Here is a 17,376-nt window from a genome sequence, read left to right as displayed (position 1 = left end):
GCAGTTGGATGAATGGTCAGAACATCGTGATAAACTAAAATTCATTTTATGATGTGGCTATGGAGACACACAAAGACTGTGACATCATGTCAGGCAGGTGACACCACTAATCATTAGTAATGTTTATTTCAAGACAGTGTCCTTGGCTTGGACATGTGGGGAAAACAGTTCAGAGCCCCGCTGAGTGTGTCACTGTGCTGTGGGAACTGGCTCCCACAGGGATGGGGCTATGCAGCTGCTGTGGGCCGAGCTGGTCTACCCCTTGCGACAGAAGCTGTGTCTCATTCATCTCTACAGGCCTCAACGTCTAAGTCAATATTTTTGGATAACTGAAGTAATTCCTTTACATGAAACTAGTGGTGTTGTTGAAGACAAGAAGCTCAGAAGAAACCTCTTTCTGCGTCTCTCAACTCCCCCACTGACTGAAAAGAACAGACTACAGTGTAGGGAAGTTCCCAGATGGTCCGCGGCTCCCAGACAGACTCCCCGCCCACTCATACCTCTGTGCCATCGCACTGCCATTCCCTCCTCTGGGATAGCCCTTCCCCTTCTATCCTACTTTTGTCCAGAACCCCCCTTCTACACCTTCTCTGTCAGGTCTTCCTGGTCCAGCCCCTTGAGAGTTTTTGTGATTCAACACTGGTCATTTTCATAAGGTCAAGGCAGTCTTAGGGGCAAGCAGGAGGAGGAGGTGGCAGGCAGGCCCTACCCCTGCACCTCTAGCAGCAAGATCTGCAATAACGGGGAAATATGCTCACTGGGTCTGAAGCAGATCCTTGAAGGCCTTGTGCTCCAGCCTGTGGTGTGCCCGGGCATGGCGTGCAGAGAGAGACCTGGAGATGAGGACAGAGGGCAGCTGAGGGCTGAAAACTAGGAGCAGGATTTTAAAAGCTGGAAGCCTCTGCGCACAAACCGAGGTCTTTCTGCCTTCCGTGCTCTGAGCAGCATCCGGGGAATGCAGAAAGGAGCAACGGGGTGAGATTGGTGGAGGCGCTGAGCAGAAAGCACGGATTTGGCGGAGACTGAAGAACATGCATGCAAACCCCCACTCCATCACTCACTAGCGTTGATCATAAGCAAATCACTTGGCTTTTCTTTTTTTTTTTTTAATTTAATTTATTTTATTTTATTTATTTTATTTTTGGCTGTGTTGTGTCTTCGTTGCTGCATGCAGGCTTTTCTCTGGATGCGGCGAGCAGGGGCTACTCTTCATTGTGGTGCACAGGCTTCTCATTGTGGTGGCTTCTCTTGTTGCAGAGCACGGGCTCTAGCCGCGTGGGCTTCAGTAGTTGTGGCACGTGGGCTCAGTAGTTGTGGCTCACAGGCTCTAGAGCACAGGCTCAAGTAGTTGTGGCGCACGGGCTTACTTGCTCCGTGGCATGTGGGATCTTCCCAGACCAGAGCTCGAACCCGTGTCTCCTGCATTGGCGGGCGGATTCTTAACCACTGCGCCACCAGGGAAGCCCCGCTTTTCTTAATTTAGTTTCCTTGGCTATAAAACGGTCTCCCAGGGAGCAGGAACTAGATTCTTACGCCACTTTTCTGTAAGATGTGAGCAACACCGCGGGTTGGGATCTCTAGGGACACGTCTCAGGCCTCCTGGGAGTTCCCTGGGTATCCAGTAGAGAGGAGATTCCCACGCTGGACGTTTCTACTTCGTGGTTTGCCTCTGACATTGTTCAGCTCAATCTCTCTAAAGGGTTTACAGAACGCTCTAAAATCCACGGTGCATTTTCACTTCATCGTCCCATCAGCCCCTTTTGCAGATGGGGAGACCTGGGCCCGTGACTTGACACTGTCACTCTGTGAGGACCAGCGCCCCCGGCTCCGGCTCTGGAGAGCGCAGACGCCAGGCCACCCGCGCCCTCCCTGGGGGCGGAGTGAGCAGGCGCGGGGCGGGGCCTTTCAGGTCATGTGACTGCCGGCCCGGAAGCACTCGCGCCGCAGACCCCGGGGGTGACCAGTTTGGGGGCTACCACCTCAAGCGCGCGCGGAGGTTGCGCTCCTGTTTCGCGCTCCCAGCATCCGCCGCCATGGCCTGGACCAAGTACCAGCTGTTCCTGGCCGGGCTCATGCTCGTCACCGGCTCCATCAACACGCTCTCGGCAAAGTGAGTCCGGGCCTGGCCGGGAGGGGACTCCGCGCCCTCCCTTCGCGGCTCTCCTTTCCTGGCTTCACTAGCCAGCTCAGTTGCTCTGATCCGTTCATGCGGTTTATGGACCACCCAAGGGGTACGAGGCGCAGGGAAATGCGGGGCAGGGCCGTGTCCCCGGCTGGAGGACCCGAGCCCCGGCTTTGATTCGCTGTGTGCTTGATCCCAGCGAGTCACTTTCTAACTCAGCGCCTCAGTTTCCTCATTTTTAAACGGGAGGGAGTTTCTCTCCCCTGCCCCTTCCAAGCTGGCATCAGGGGCCCCGCCCTCCAGGAGCTGTGGGCCAGGGAGGGCTACAATAAACGTCGTGCGGACCGAGTGACCAGTGAGCGTGGAGGGCTGCGATGACAGAGAAGGGGGTGCACCATGGTCCCCTCTTGGAGGAAGGGTTACAGCTGGGCCTCGAAGCCTCGGTAGGATTTCTACATGTGGTGGGGACATCGAGGCAGGAACAGCAAGGCCAGATCCAAGTGGATTGTAACTAGCACCGAACGCCCAGGCTGGATTTTGTCCCATAATCCAAGAGGGGCTTGTGAGATGGGGAGTGGCATGTTAAAAGTGATACGGTGAACCTGGTGGTCAAGGTGAAAAGTAGTTGGCTGCAGGAAGACCACTCCAAGGGTGCTGCATAGCAGATAAGGGGAACTAGGAGGCGGCAGTGAGGTGGGAAGGGAAGGGTCAGGTGGGAGAGACCAGGTGCAGAGTGAAGCCATGGGGCCTGACCCACAGGATCCAATAATCACTCCTGGGCTTCTGCCTGGGGGAACAGAAGTGGCATTAACCCAGGCAGGGTGGGCAGGGGGGCAGTTCAGCTCTGATGTAAGAGGGTGTGGTGCTCGTGGGACGGTGAGGACAGTCCTCAGGAGGTTGGGGACTGAGGACCTGGGGCTGTCATGAGGCTAAGGGACGGAGCATAGCCTCCTCTCTGTAACAAGCGGGAAGCCCGGGAAGCAGCCCCTTCTCTTGGCGGCCCTTTGTCCGTTTCTCTGCCCCGACCTCGGGGCAGGGCCCTCCTGCCCCTCTGCCACCATCTAAGAGCCCCAGTACCCAGAGCCTGCCCTTTCTCTGAACCAATTCCAAGGTGCACGTGGAGGACAGTAGACAGTGACCCTCTCCCAGTCAGACCTCCCTTCCGCCTGAGCCCTGCCAGGCTCCAGAGCAAAGGGGAGTCACCCCAGTCACCCTCTGGGCTGCGCTCCAGGCCCCCTGAGGGTGGTGGGGATAGTCGTATCTTATTCGTTTTTGAGGGTGTTTCTTCCCAGCGTACTCCATCAGTGATGTGAGAAATGCCCCCAAAGAGAGGTCTGGGAGAGAAGTATCCTGTTCGATTCATCAGGCATGTGAGGCACTGCCTAGACCTAGGGAAGGAGACAGAAGTGACCAAGAGAAGGTCCCAGGCTTTGAGATGCTTAGAATCTGCAGCAGAGGAGACAGATGTGTACACGCTTGGCAATCACAGTGTCCTCCCTTCTCCACAGAAGGTGGACCTCTGGGTGAGGCCCACCTGTCTCTCTGGTTGGGCTCTGGCCGCCTGTGTCTGTGTCTTGTGCTGGGCTCCTGGGCCTTGAGGCCTCCTGAAGGGTACTCCTTTTGCTGAGCCCTTAGCTATAAAGGAAACTCAACCTGAGAGCTCCCATCTCAGGATCTGACTGCAGCAGAACAAGTCATCTGTCCATCCGTCCCACAAGCCAAGGCCTCAGTCTGGTGCTTATAGGGTGGCTGTGGTCTGCCAGGGCCACCATCCGCAAGGAGAGCTGAGTTACCTACTGAGGTAAACTGCTGACTCAGCTCCTTCTGTAAAAAAAACTCCAGACTGGTCAGCTAAGAAGCCAGGGGATCCTCAGCCCTGAAGGACTGAAGACAGTGGATGAGGAAGTGGGCGTGAGCATGTGTTGCTGCTGTGCTGGGACCACAGATCAGCTGTCCGCTGCAGGAGGTCACTGCCCACTCAGCAGGATTGGGTGTGCTGCAGGGAGCCGGCCTGGCCGGGCTGGGCTGGGGATCACCTACCCCCAGGAGGGAAAGTCACCGATCAGGCTGGCCCTGTAGCCTCGTCCCTGGGTGTTGGCAGAAGGTCCCTCGCTTCTCCTTTCTGTAGCTGCTTTCTCCCCCCTCACCAGGCTTCTGCTGATGCACTTCCTGGAGACCAAACATTTGCCCTCCTCTGGCACCGCGTAGGGCTGTCTGCCTGAACCAGTGCACATTTCGGAGTCCCACTCTCCTGAATCCAGCTGGGGTTCTGCATGTAAAGAACCAGGGTCAAGTAGACACTCACTCAGGAAGGCTCACATCCCCTCCTAAACTTCTGCAGGCTGTGAAGCCCACCCAGCCATGAAGGGGCCGTGGGGGTCATTTCTCCAACAGTCAGGCTCACTGGGTCCGGGGAGCCTGCAGGAAGGTGGCAGGAGGCCTGCGATCACTGAGCCTCTTTTAGGGAAGGACTGTCACTGTCCTTCCTGCGCCAGCTCTAACTTTTGCCTTGGCAGCTGCCCCTCCCCCCACCCATAGGTTCCAAAAGTGGGCACAGGATAATTGCTTCAGAGGGGTTCAGGCCAGCTGGAGAAAGCCTTAAGTCAGCAGGGCAGTGTAGCAGTGAAAAGAGCATGAGACTTGGAAGCTATGGGATTAGATGAGTCACTGGGCCTCTCCAAGCCTCAGTTTCATCTATGAAATGGGCATGATAATCCGTGCCCCACCTTCTCCCCAGACTCCTTGTAAGATCTACTGAGGAGAGTTATCTAATACTTAAGAGAGGGGGGGCTGTCGTCATTTATCACCACGTGAGCCAGGGCCACCTGCTATGACACCTCAGAGAGTGGAGAAGCCCTGGGGCCCTTCTGAAGATCCCAAGCCAGAGAAAGAAGCTGACTCACTGGGCTTAACAGACCCAGGATGAGAGCGGAAATGGCACAGATTCTGTGGGGAATGATGCACAGCTAATCCGTGCGAGGCAGCCGCATCAACCACTTCCTCAGCTTCTGACCGCCACCCCTGGTCCCACACAGACGCGTATGCCTCTCAGAACGCTGAGCTTTGGGTTTACTGAGCAAGGCCACGCCAGAGTGACTCACCCCTAGTAACGGTAGCCCACCCGGAGCCCTCCAAGGCCCAGGGAACTCTAAAGGAAGCCCGCCTCTGCCAGTGGAGGGCACTTCCTCATGTGGCCTCAGCCTGAGCCTGGTGGGTCCCCAAGGCCTCCTGCCCACAGCTTTCCCCAGGATATAGTGTCCAGAGAGAACGGAGGGCCCATCTGCAGGGCTGACCTTTTCCCCACCTCAGCCAGGGGAGTGGGAAGAAACTTGAGTAAGAAGGTGATCGGTGTTGAGGAAGGAGCACAGAACAGGGGGTGGTGCTCCTGGGTCCTAGTGCTTCCCTGTGTCCCTCAAGCCCTGTCTGGTCCCTGGGTTTCTCATCTCTCAAACAAGGAGCTTCCCGAGATGATGGCTGAGTTTGTTCTCCTCTTTCAGCACTTTGTGGCCCTCCAGGTGCCTCTGCGTCAGCCTGCAGGCTGGGTCCCAGAGGATGGATACTCTCCCCGGAAGCTTTCAGGCTGGAGCAGAGCTGGGGCCACACCCGCCCAACACAAGGGGAAGTGGCTCCTGCTCAGCAGGGGAGAAAGAGGGAGAAGGGGCAGCAAAGAACTTTTATTGACCACCTGCCATATGCCAGGTCTGATATGTCTTATTACTTTTGCCAATTCATCAGTGTTGGCATTATTATCCCCAATTTAGAGGTGAGAAATCTATAACACATCCAACCTGTGAGAGTCAAAAGTCTGAGCTTTCCGTGTATCCTGCTGCCTTTTCTGAAAATAAGTGCAAGCAGATGGGTTTGGCCCCAGATCCGCCCATTGTTAACTGTATGAGCCTGAACACGGCTCTCTCCACCCCAAGGTCTGAAGACCCTGTCTGTAAAATGAGGATCCTTGTTGTGAGGCCTAAACCACACAGCCCACATGAAGTGCTCAGCCTCCTCAGGGAGAAGTACAGGCCTGGTACAAAGTCAGTACACAGTGAATTGTACATTCATAAAAACATGTTAGTGAAGCGTTTTGCAAAGAGATAAGTGCTATCCCACTGGGGAGTGATTGCTTTCACCCCCAGATGAACCGGGTCTGGCTTTTGGCTTGTGTTCTGTGCTACCTGGGGTCCTTCTGAGACTGCACAGTGAGCCAAACGTTTCCCAGGGCCAAGATGAGAAGCCTGACTCTATCCCAAAGTGACTGCAGGCCTGAACTCCTCCCTGGCCCCAAGAGTCTGGGCAGGGCAGCCTGTCCTGACACCCAAACCCTTGGGGTGTAAACCTGCCCCAGGCACTGAGATACAAAAAGATTCCATTTCCCCTGCTGGGAACCTGCCAGCCCCAGCCTGTTCAGGCAGAGCCACCCCTTGGAGAAAGCAGACAGCGCAGGGGGAGGGGAGGAGGTTTAGCTCCAGCCCTACAGCCAGCTCCCCATGCAGTGCCCCTCCCTAGGGAAGGGCAGGCCCAGCTGGTCCCACCAGCAGGGGACACCTCAGACCAGGTGGCAAATTAGCAGTCATGGATACATTGCCTTTGGACTGTAGTACCTGCCTATTTGTCTAGTGGTGTCTGGAAGTCCCATTCATTCAACAACAAAAAAAATGTTGAACTTCTGTATAATAATGTGCCAGGAGCAGGGGATTGAAAGCTGTGGAAGTTGCTGGATGCTGAGCTCACAGCCTCTCAAGTGACAAGGACCATGGAACCAGAAACTGATGCAGATATGAGTTGTCATGAGAGTAAGGTGCACAGGCAGTAGCCCAGGGGGAGTTCCAGGAGGTGGCCCCACTGCTAGGTCGGGGGTCTTGAGCCTGCCAGTCTGTGCTCTGGATGTGGCCCCAGGATGGGGAAGGGGCTTCCATACCAGCCCTTGCCATAGGCTTCTGGTTGACCATGAACTTGGCAGGACCTCCCTTGTCCCTCCTGGAGGAGCCCTGGGAACTCTCTCTCTGACTTGCTCACTCGCCGCAGGGCAGTTGTTCCTGTGCCCTTGGTAAAGCTTGACCTCTTTGCTCTCCTTGGCTTCTCTCTTTTGCTCAGCTGCCTCACCCAGGCCCTCCCAGAGGGCTCTGTCTGTGAAGGTGAGTCTGGCTGGACAGCAGGCCAGGCTGAGTGAGCCATACAGGTGGTGTGTGTCCCACACCCACATCCCATGTCCTGTCCTGTCCTGCCCCGCCTGGGGATCCCAGAGTCACAATCTATAGCAGGTCGGGCAGAAATGAGACCCCAGAGAACAGGTGGTTTCTGTCGTTAATGGGGGTTTTCTTTGCCCCTTTGGTACTGGGTCTGGTTCCAGCCTGATCCCCTGACCCAGATTTCCTCTGCCTTCCCAACCAGGCGTATCAGAACTTCTAGCTGCCCATCAGCTCTCCTTTGACCTCCACCATTCCCAAGCACCAGAAGCCCTCCTGCCTTCCCTCCTCACATCTGTGGGAGTGGGTGGGGTCTCCTACCTTGAGATAAGTTTGCCATAGTCCTGTTTTGTTCACTTGCCCTGGGATATGTTCAGATCTCTTTGTAGATGTGATCTCTCCCTCCAGGTCTGTGCTACCACCAGCGCTCAGCCCGCCCTTCCCACCGCCTGCGCACTTGCCCTGGGCTGTGGGAAAGAGCTCCCTGTTCCCCTCCTCAGACTCAGGCACAGAGAAGCCCCGCCTGCACAGGATCTTTGTCAAACCCAGACCTGCACCGCTTGGCATGACCAGTGGCCCCTGCTTGGGGCACAGGAAGCAGGAGGCTTCCCTGCGCTCTGAGAGCCGAGGCTTGTGCACAGAGGAGCCAGCAGATGGGGCGGGGACCACGATGTAGCTGCTCTTGACAAACATTGTAAGGAAAGACATTTAAGAAGAAGTCCTGAGTCTTACACTTTAGGGACCGCCACCACCTACGAGTGGGGTTGCTGCAGCGGGGGCAGGTCAGTGGCCCACTGCAAGCGGCCCTGGGTCTGCATTGACTTGAGTCAGCAGTGTGATGTGGCCCATGCAGTCCAAGCCAGGTCAACTAACCAGGATGTCCAACACGTGGGAGGGGCCGCCCTGTTGCCCGACTCAGTCTGGGCCAGATCACATGCCCTTGGCTATGGGCCTGGGCCCACCAGAGTGCTTCCAGAAGTCAGCAGCCAAGGGAGTGAAAGGTTAGCAAGGGCTGGGGCTGCTTAACCAGGAGAAGATTCAGAAGGTGGGGAAGTCTCCACATATATGAAGGGCTTTCAAATGAAAGAGAGATTAGATTCCCAGGGACATAACTAAGGCCAGCGAGAGTGAAATTCAGAGGCAGAAGTTTTAGTGACAGACGGTGGTCGGTGCAAAAGGGTTGGCGGTAGCTGCCCAGAGCGCTGTGCCGTGACGGACTCTGGGCTCGGCGGGGAGCGTGCCATAATCAGGCCCATCTGCCGGGGTGCTGGCTGGCACCCACTCCACAAGTGCCATGTACTTGCCACCTGCTTCCAAGCCAGTGCTAGAGGAAACCCTCCAGACCCTTCAGGTTATGTGAAGGTGACCGGGTGGTCTGTGTCAGGTGGCCATTTCCCAGGGCCCACGTGACCTTGTAGACCAGGGACTCTTGATATGGGTCCCTTTGATAGTCTGGTGAAGCCTAGAGTAGTGTTTTAAAACGTGCAAATAAAAGACCAAGGATTACAGAAAAAGCTAATTGTATTGAAATAAAGTTATCAAGACATTAAACAAGCCAATTTGTGATACAGTAATGTACATGTGTGCATGCACTTGTTAACACATGAAATAGTAAGCAGTGGGTCTAATTACTGTAATTTTGGAGCAGTGATGAGTGTAAATAATACTTCACAATATCTGCAGTGACTCGAATGTGATAATGAGAAGAACTGTGATTTCCGTGTGTGACAAAGTCGCAGGTACTGCAATACTACACTCATAAGTGGAGGAAATGCTAAATTTCTGTTAGAGGTTCATGAGATTTCAGCTAAAGGGTCCCAGGCCCCCGCGTTCTGTCTACCATCCCAGGGGAAGACTCCTTGCCGCGGAGACTGGTCCCTTCGAGAGGGAGCCCCGCTCTGGGCCGAGTCCGCTAAGTCTGGTCTCTTGGCTTCAGGAGGTGTGAGCTCTCTGCAGGCCCCAGGGCCGGGTGGGAGAGCCCGCTGCCACACTGCAGGGTTTGACCTTCTCTCTGTCTGCTGCAGGTGGGCGGACAACTTCGTGGCCCCAGGCTGCGGAGGGAGCCAGGAGCACACCTTCCAGCATCCCTTCCTCCAGGTATCTGTGCCTGTCCTCGCCCATCTCCGTCTCCCAGGCCTCAGGTCAGGGGCCCCCACGAGGCCATGCTGCTTCCTGACCTGGGGTGGGGGCGTCCTCCCTTGCTCTCAGGAGAGCCACTTGCTTCTCTCTCTCCCTCCCAGAAGAGAGGCCAGAGTGTGAGGTGCCCCTGGAAAGGGGCAGAAGGCACAGTCCCCTGTAGGAAGCCTGCACAAGTCCTGGTGAGCGGTCATGCCCTGGACTCCTTGAGGCCAGCCCTCACCATGGCCAAGTCAGGACACATTTGGAAAAATCCAGCCCTCACCATGGCCAAGTCAGGACACATTTGGAAAAATCCAGCCCTGTCGTAAAACCTGCTCCCCAACCACGGGGAGCCCAGACCCCACTGGGGCAGGGCAGACACCATCAATGGAAGGTACCTTATTGCTAGACTAGGAAGCAGGAGACTTAAAGTTTAGTCCAGCTCTGCCAGCAACTTGCTTTGTGACCTTATATAAGTTCTCAAGCCTGTCGGGGCCTCAGTTTCTCCATCTGGAACGTGACCAGGGATTGGTCTAGATTGGTGGGTTTTCAGATCAGGCTCTACACAGCCTTAGGGTTTCCGTCGAGGTGTTTGAAGAGCTTAGGGGTAGACCTAGGAGGCAGGCTCTGGCCTCCCACACAGAGCAGTTCTGCTTTTGTCTGTTTTACATGTTGGGGTTATAGGTAAACTCTTGTGTGAAGAAAGGTTATGTTTAAAAAAATTTGTTACAGAGAATTCCCTGGCAGTCCAGTGGTTAGAACTCCATGCTTTCACTGCCGAGGGCACAGGTTTGATCCTTGGTTGGGGAACTAAGATCCCACAAGCCGTGCAGCACGGCCAAAAAAAAAAAAAAACTCTTGTTATAGGTGGTCTTCCTTCCAGCTCTGAAGTCCTGGTTCTGTCCCTGCAGGCAGTGGGCATGTTCCTGGGGGAGTTCTCCTGCCTGGCTGCCTTCTACCTACTCCGGTGCAGAGCTGCAGGGCGCCCAGACACCAGTGCGGATCCCCAGCAGCCCTTCAGCCCCCTTCTTTTCCTGCCCCCAGCCCTCTGCGACATGACCGGGACCAGCATCATGTATGTGGGTGAGTAGCCAAGCCGGGCTGCCAAGGGCTCAGCGAAGCCTGTGGCCCAAGGGGACTGCTGAGAAAGAGCCACCCCCAACTCATCCTCAGCTCGCCCCGCCCCTCTCCCACCGACCTTTACACACACGCCCCCAACCAAGGTTAACTGAGTACTTACCACGTGCCAGCCCTGTCAGCCCTGAGGACACCTCAGTGAACAGACAAGCTGGGCCCTTAGGAGCTAACGTCACATGTCTCTCCTCTCCTAGCCCTGAACATGACCAGTGCTTCCAGCTTCCAGATGCTGCGGGGAGCAGTGATCATATTCACAGGCCTGTTTTCGGTGACCTTCCTGGGACGGAGGCTGGCCCTGAGCCAGTGGCTGGGTATCCTCGCGACCATCGCAGGGCTGGTGGTCGTGGGCCTGGCTGACCTCCTGAGCAAGCACGACAGTCAGCACAAGCTCAGCGAAGTGATCACAGGTGTGGCCGGGGTGGGCATCCCGGGGCTGCCCTGCACAGAGTCACTCGACAAAGCATTTTACAAGCTCTGCTGTCCGCCAAGCCCTGGGGGAGGGCATGTGGGACACCAGCTGATGTGGACATGTACCTGCTCTCGAGGTGATGGGAAGAGTGTAGGGAAGACCAGCAAGGGACAAGCAGCATGAGGGAGGGGTGGGTGAGGAGCGGGGAGGTCCGAGGAAGGAGAGGGCTAGTTCTGCGATTTACTTACAGCCACGCGGACTGCAGGATCCGGAAGAGGAAAGGAATGCATGTTGACTGAGCACTTACCGAGCGCCCAAGCATGCTTCGCACCGTGCTCGTCATCACTGCCATCCTCACAGTCCCGGAAAGGGAGCACTGCAGCCCGTTTTACAGTGAAGTGGCCACCCTGGTCACGCGTGGCAGGATTAAACCAGAGATGTCCATCTCAAAGCCTGTTGCTTCTCAAAAGAACTGCTTACCCCAGTTGTGCAGCCCTCAGGCCCAGGCAGACCCCTGGACCTTCTGGAGCCTTAGCCCAGAGCGGGTGACAGTGCCTTCCCTGCTGGCCTGCCTCACCCCGCAGGGGCCAGGAAGTCAGGCGCGGGGGCTGTCATGGCCGGACCTCGTGGGCTGTGCGGTGCCCTGCGGAGTCGGGGGCTGCAGGGGCTCTTAGGTTTCCGTGGGCTGGGATGTCTGCCTCAGCCTGGCCTCACCCTGGGCCCCTCCTTTCCCACAGGGGACCTGCTGATCATCATGGCCCAGATCATCGTCTCCATCCAGATGGTGCTGGAGGAGAAGTTTGTCTACAAGCACAACGTGCACCCACTGCGGGCAGTCGGCACTGAGGGTGCGTGTGAACACAGGCTGGCAGGAGGGCGCTGGGTGGAGCGCGCCCTGCGGGGTGGCACATGGAGGGAATGCAGTGAGGGCGCCTGGCGAGGCGCTGGGGGCCTCTGGGAAGGGCGAGCCTCCCGCCCTCCTTCCTCACTCCCTTCACCATGTTCGTGTTGACAAATACCCTGACAGCTGCCGTGCACTCGGCCAGGAGCTAAGGGAGGACAGGGACGAAGATGAATGAAACGCAAGCCCCGCTCTAGAGGAACCGACCAGCAGGAAAGGAGCAGGCGGTGCGTTTTAGCTCGGACCGCTTTTACTCAAGTGACGTTTCACTTGCCAAGCATATCTGAGTGTCATGGCCCAGGGAAGGTGGCATTTGTGCTACAGATTTCAGCAAGCAAGAATGGACAGGAGGGAACGCCCGGCAGAGTGGAGGCATGGGGAGCTGGATGTGAGTTTGGAAACCAGTGAGGAATAGTTTGGAGGGGGTACAGGTTTGATGTAGGGGAAATGATCAGGAATTGAATATGTCAGGGTCATATCTTGGAGAACCTTGAACATCAGGCAAGTGGATTTAGACTTTAAATGACAGGCAGGGAAGAGCCACGAAAGGTTTTTGAGCAGGGAAGTAAGTCAAAATGATGCTTCAAAATTATGAAACTAGTAGGGCGGATTAGAGCAGTGCTACCGAAGTGTGACCTACGGGCTTGTCAGGGAGCTCTTGGTGCCTGGTCCGCCGGGAGCTGAGGGCTTACGGCAGAACGTTAACCACCGAAATCAATTATGTCATCAAGCATACTGATTGCTTCCACTCACTTTTTTTTCCTAGCAAGACTTTCTGAGTGAAGCAGAGCCATGATTTACATTCTGGCCCAGCTCCTTGTCACAGACCAACAGCGCTGAGTTAGAGAGCTCTGTTTTTCCACACTTGTGAGATCAGTGTCGTGCTTGCAGCCAGCAGTCCTTTTGTCCGTGAACAGAATTGAGTTTAAAAAGTGTCCGTGAGCATTGTACATTGTAAGGGTAGCTGTCGTTTCGTGAAAGTATGTGTACATGTCTGTGCACTGGTCGCAGTATAAAATGTATTTCCTATTCTTGGTCCAGTCAGAAAACGCAGATTAAAGTGGAGAAGGGGCCGTCAGAGCCCATTCTGTAGGCCGTTGTAGTTCCTAACGAGCAGAGCGGCTTCAGGACCTGGAAGGAAGGAGCTGGTGCGAGGGTGGCTCGGAAGGGGAGGCTGGGAGGTCAGCGGGGCCCAGCGGGGTGGGCCGGGGCCTGCGGCGGGGCTGGGGGCCCCGCGGAGAGCGTGACGTGCTCCCTCCGCTCCCGCAGGCCTCTTTGGCTTCGTGATCCTCTCGCTGCTGCTGGTGCCCATGTACTACATCCCCGCCGGTTCCTTCAGTGGAAACCCTCGCGGGACGCTGGAGGACGCGCTGGACGCCTTCTGCCAGGTGGGCCGACAGCCACTCATCGCGCTGGCGCTGCTGGGCAACATCAGCAGCATCGCCTTCTTCAACTTTGCAGGCATCAGTGTCACCAAGGAGCTGAGCGCCACCACCCGAATGGTGCTGGACAGCCTGCGTACCGTTGTCATCTGGGCCCTGAGCCTGACGCTGGGCTGGGAGGCCTTCCACCCGCTGCAGATCCTTGGCTTCCTCGTCCTGCTGGCGGGCACAGCCCTCTACAACGGGCTGCACCGCCTGCTCCTGAGCCGCCTCTCCAGGGACCGGCCCCCGGCGGAGGAGGGCGAGCATGAGAGACTGCTGGGGGGCCCTCGGACTGCCATCAACGATGCCAGCTGAGCCTCCCGCTTTACTGCCACCTGGACGCTCCTTGTTCACCCCGAGGCTGAGGCCATGTGGGCTGGTGAACCTCAAGTGCCCTGTCCCCGAGGCCTCACCCTGCCCCCTCCCCACAGACCCCCTCCCTCCTGCCGCCCAGGGCAGCTGCTGCCACAGAAGATGACACAACACCCAGGTCCTCCTTTGTCACCACCCCATTCAGGCCTGAGTGCAGTGCCCGACCCCCAGCAGGCTTCCCCAGCCCCTCCTGCAACACTAGAGCTAAATCATGGAGTAGAATTGCAGGAACCAGCAGCCCTAGGGTTTCCTCCTAAACCATAAGCTAAGTGTGATTCTCCCAAGAAGAGAGGTCACTGAGCAAATTCTAATAGAACTAAGCACCACAGTTTCTAAAACTTGTAAGATACTCCCTAACCCTGTCTGGGAACCGAGGTTTCAGCCAGGGCCTTGCCGCAAACTCAGTGTGTGCTCCCCAGCCCTGTACCTGGCCACTCTGGGCCCTGGCGTCCTGCTCTGCAGAAGGTGTCCACAGTGTGGCTTCCGTGCCTTCCGGCCCAATTGGGCCCATTCTGCAGGGCTGTGGTTTTGACCAACCTGGGGAAGGAGTGACAGCCCGTTTATTGAAGATGCCCCCTGCCCATGGCGCTCCTCCCCACGCCTGCTCTGGCATCCTTGCTCACACCTTGAAGTCCTCCCCACCTGGGAGAAGTTACAGGGGGATTTCCAGGCAGCCCTTGATAATAGCTTTTATGAACTCTTCACCTCCCATTTTAAAGATGAGGAAACTTGAGTCCCAGAGTTATAAGTTGTTTGGCAAAAGGGCTCTCCTGCCATGGGCTCTGGCCGTGCAGCCACAGGACCAGGCAGTCGGCTGGGTTGTAGAGCACATCTGGGGTTCTGCCTCACCCCCAGCCACCCGACAGACACCATGGATAACCCTCCAGGGTGATGGGTTTACCGGGAGTCTACCGTTGAGAGTGATGCTGGTATCCCAGGCGTTATGTTAAGTGCTTAGCTTTCATTCTCTTGCATAACAGCCTGCACAGGTGGATGCAGGTGAGAAAAGTGTGGCCCAGAGAAGGTCAAGTGACTTCCTCGTGGAGCCGGTATGTCAAGCTGGGTTTGCCTGATTCCAAGCCTGTGGGCCCACTTACCATAAGAGTCTCTGAGATCTTTGGGGGTACTTCCTGTGGCTAGGAGAGAGGCATCCTGTGCTGTTATCCCCCCAGTAACCCCACCCTGAAGAGAGGGGCTGGCAGCAGGGACCCCAGGGAGCTGAGCGGCCCTTCATTCCAGTGGTCCTCACTCTGTGGCAGATCACTTTCCTGGGCAGCTCAATCGTGAAACAAATACCGAATGCCTTCCTTAAAATGGATCCTGGGAGAAGGGATCTCTGACAAGCAAAGCCCTCGGGCTGTGGGAATCCAGCAGGTTCTTACCGTCGGGAGAGAAAGGCCTCTCTATCCCACCAGCTCCGAGTCTCGGGGGACCCTGAGCTCCTCTGGGCCACGGTGTGTGTCACAGGAAGAAGGAAATGGAGATCGAGGGTGATGGGTGCTATAGCTGCTTTGTCCCAAAAACTGGGGCCTTACAGTGTTGTTTCAGGCGTTTTATTTTTAAAAAGAAGAGGGGAGTTGGCAGTGTGGACTTTTTTCTTTAATGAGAGGGAAGGAGCACAAAGGTTAGGACATTCCTGGAGGTAACGTCTAGAACGTTGGATGGAAAAGCTGTAAAGTACCAAATCATAGAAATCACGTGTGGATTTTAGCATTGAAGGGTTGGGGGGATTATAATGGGACTTCAGTGGTGAGAGGTGGCAGAGGATGGGGAGGGGACTTAAGGTCAGGCCTGCCACCCACTCAGGCAACTCGCTTTATCTCCTGGAGCTTTGGGTCTTCACATCTCTAAAATGGGGAAGCCTGCATCTCACAGGATGGCTGTGAATATTGCCTAAGATATAAATGGAAGGTGGCTGTAAATGCCAACGTACAGTGGAGCGTCCTGTAAGGCGGCACTGCCCACCAGGGTGGTCTGTCAGGCACTGAAGTCCCAGCAGAGCCATGGTGTGGAGCATTGGTTTTGCTCAGAGGGGGAGAAATGTTTTGTTAAAACATACAATTGTGGAATAGAGTGTAAACTTCACATTGATTATACGATAAAACAGGATGCCTCGTAAAATTTTTATGTTGACCCTAAGTACCCTTCCAGACCCTGGAGGTGTGTCCTCTGTATCCTAGTGTCTGGGGTGCTTCGGAGGATGAGTTTGAGAGGCCATGCTGTGTCATGCTGGTAATGGGGGTGGAGGGGGAAAGAATCTCCACTCTCCTGCTGAGTCTAGAGGGTTGTGAGGAATGTCTGTAGTTGTGGCCTACTGCTCTGAGTGGAATAATGGGGCCCTGGACCCCAAATTAGAATTGACTGATAACAGACATCTGTAAACATCAGTTCAAATACAGTGTAATTCAGACTATCTGCACTGTAGTGAACTGACCAGTCCCTGCCCCATTCATAGTGGTCCTAGGGGACCCTGGGGCTGGGGTGTCCTCCAGGACTGCCATCCAGGTCCTGGAGTAGCCCTCAGGCTTGCTGCCCACAAGAGGTTTAGGACCGTGCCAGGTGGTTCCATTTGCCTTCGCTCTGTCCAAAGGTCTCTGTACTTTAACAAGCAAACAGCACTGAAGGAGATCAGAGGACGGTAGGAGGATTGTAGCAAACAGCCATGCGGTTTAGGGGGAGCCAGAGATATGTGTCCTCAGCTCCGTCTCTCCCTTCACTGGGTGGCTTTGGACAAGTGATGTTACCTCTCAAGACCTTGGCTGCCTACAAAAGAGAAGTTCTTCGTTTCCTAAATATGTTCACCTCCCTGACGTGCTTACAGATTTAGTTTTTTCATGTTTCCCTTGGTTAAGAGCCCCTCTGGCCTTCTGTTGACTACATTCTTTGAAAACCCTAGGTCAGCAGGGGGTTCCCTCTGTAGCCATAAAAGTTTATAAATCGCCTTTCTTCGTTAGAAACTCTTGTCAAAAAAATTGTTTGTTCATTTTTTAAGAGACTTTTATTGGAGTATAATTGATTTAAATGTTGTGTCAGGGGCTTCCCTGGCGGTCCAGTGGTTAAGACTCGGTGCTTCCACTGCAGCACTGCAGAGGGCACGGGTTCAATCCCTGGTCAGGGAACTAAGATCCCATATGCCACGTGGCATATGCCATGCGGCACAGCCAAAAATAAAAACAAAAATAAAATGTTGTGTTTCTGCTGTACAGCAAAGTGAATCGGTTATACATATATCTACTCTTTTTTAGATTCTTTTCCCACATAGGTCATTACAGAGTATTGAGTAGAGTTCCCTGTGCTATACAGTAGGTCCTTATTAGTTATCTATTTTATATATAGTAGTGTGTATATGTCAATCCCAATCTCCCAATTTATCCCTCCCTCCTTTTCCCCCCTGGTAACCATAAGTTTGTTTTCTACATCTGTGTCTTGTCAAAAAAAAATTTAATACGGGATTTCTATCCTAGAATTCAGCAAACTTTATTGAGAACTGAAGTGCTCCAAGAACTGGATCCATCAGAGGAAACAGGAGAGATGAATGTGTAGAGAAGGAACTCCAGCCCAGCACGATGTGCAGTAGTGAGAGGCCTTTTATGAGGGCAGGGGAGGCGGCGCAGGAGAGAGCACGTGGCCGAGCGCCCAGAGCTGTCCGCTCCACTTGAGCCCATGTTGCAGGGTGAGCAGGAGTCTTCCAGGCTGGGAGGAGGGGGGAA

The 17,376-nt window shown here is 55.2% G+C and overlaps 1 protein-coding gene across 3 annotated transcripts; it reads left to right on the top strand.

The window, feature by feature from the left end:
• The first annotated feature begins 1,894 nt into the window (after window positions 1-1,894).
• SLC35F6 (solute carrier family 35 member F6) lies at window positions 1,895-16,881 on the top strand. 3 transcript variants are annotated; one of them, XM_082357645.1, is made up of 7 exons: window positions 1,895-2,110; window positions 9,330-9,402; window positions 10,335-10,506; window positions 10,755-11,105; window positions 11,707-11,817; window positions 13,140-13,258; window positions 13,332-16,881. In XM_082357645.1, exons 1-7 carry the CDS (start codon window positions 2,034-2,036, stop codon window positions 13,353-13,355), a joined length of 927 nt encoding a protein of 308 aa, XP_082213771.1. In that variant the 5' UTR covers window positions 1,895-2,033; the 3' UTR covers window positions 13,356-16,881. The 3 variants fall into 3 exon arrangements, with proteins under 3 accessions (XP_082213771.1, XP_082213772.1, XP_082213770.1); XM_082357646.1 differs by having other exon boundaries at window positions 1,897-2,110; window positions 13,140-16,881; XM_082357644.1 differs by having other exon boundaries at window positions 1,898-2,110; window positions 10,755-10,967; window positions 13,140-16,881.
• Window positions 16,882-17,376: the final 495 nt, after the last annotated feature.

Source organism: Balaenoptera borealis, assembly GCF_965194805.1.
Source record: "Balaenoptera borealis genome assembly, chromosome: 15".
NCBI lineage: Eukaryota > Metazoa > Chordata > Mammalia > Artiodactyla > Balaenopteridae > Balaenoptera > Balaenoptera borealis.
This window is presented reverse-complemented; position numbering and strand designations above follow the sequence as displayed.

Excerpts from the sequence above, each read along its gene's own strand:
- SLC35F6 (XM_082357646.1), top strand. The coding sequence starts at position 2,034 with ATGGCCTGGACCAAGTACCAGCTGTTCCTGGCCGGGCTCATGCTCGTC. Across the intron at positions 9,403-10,334 it reads TCCAGCATCCCTTCCTCCAG|GCAGTGGGCATGTTCCTGGG; the intron begins GTATCTGTGCCT and ends CTGTCCCTGCAG. Across the intron at positions 11,818-13,139 it reads GCGGGCAGTCGGCACTGAGG|GCCTCTTTGGCTTCGTGATC; the intron begins GTGCGTGTGAAC and ends CCGCTCCCGCAG.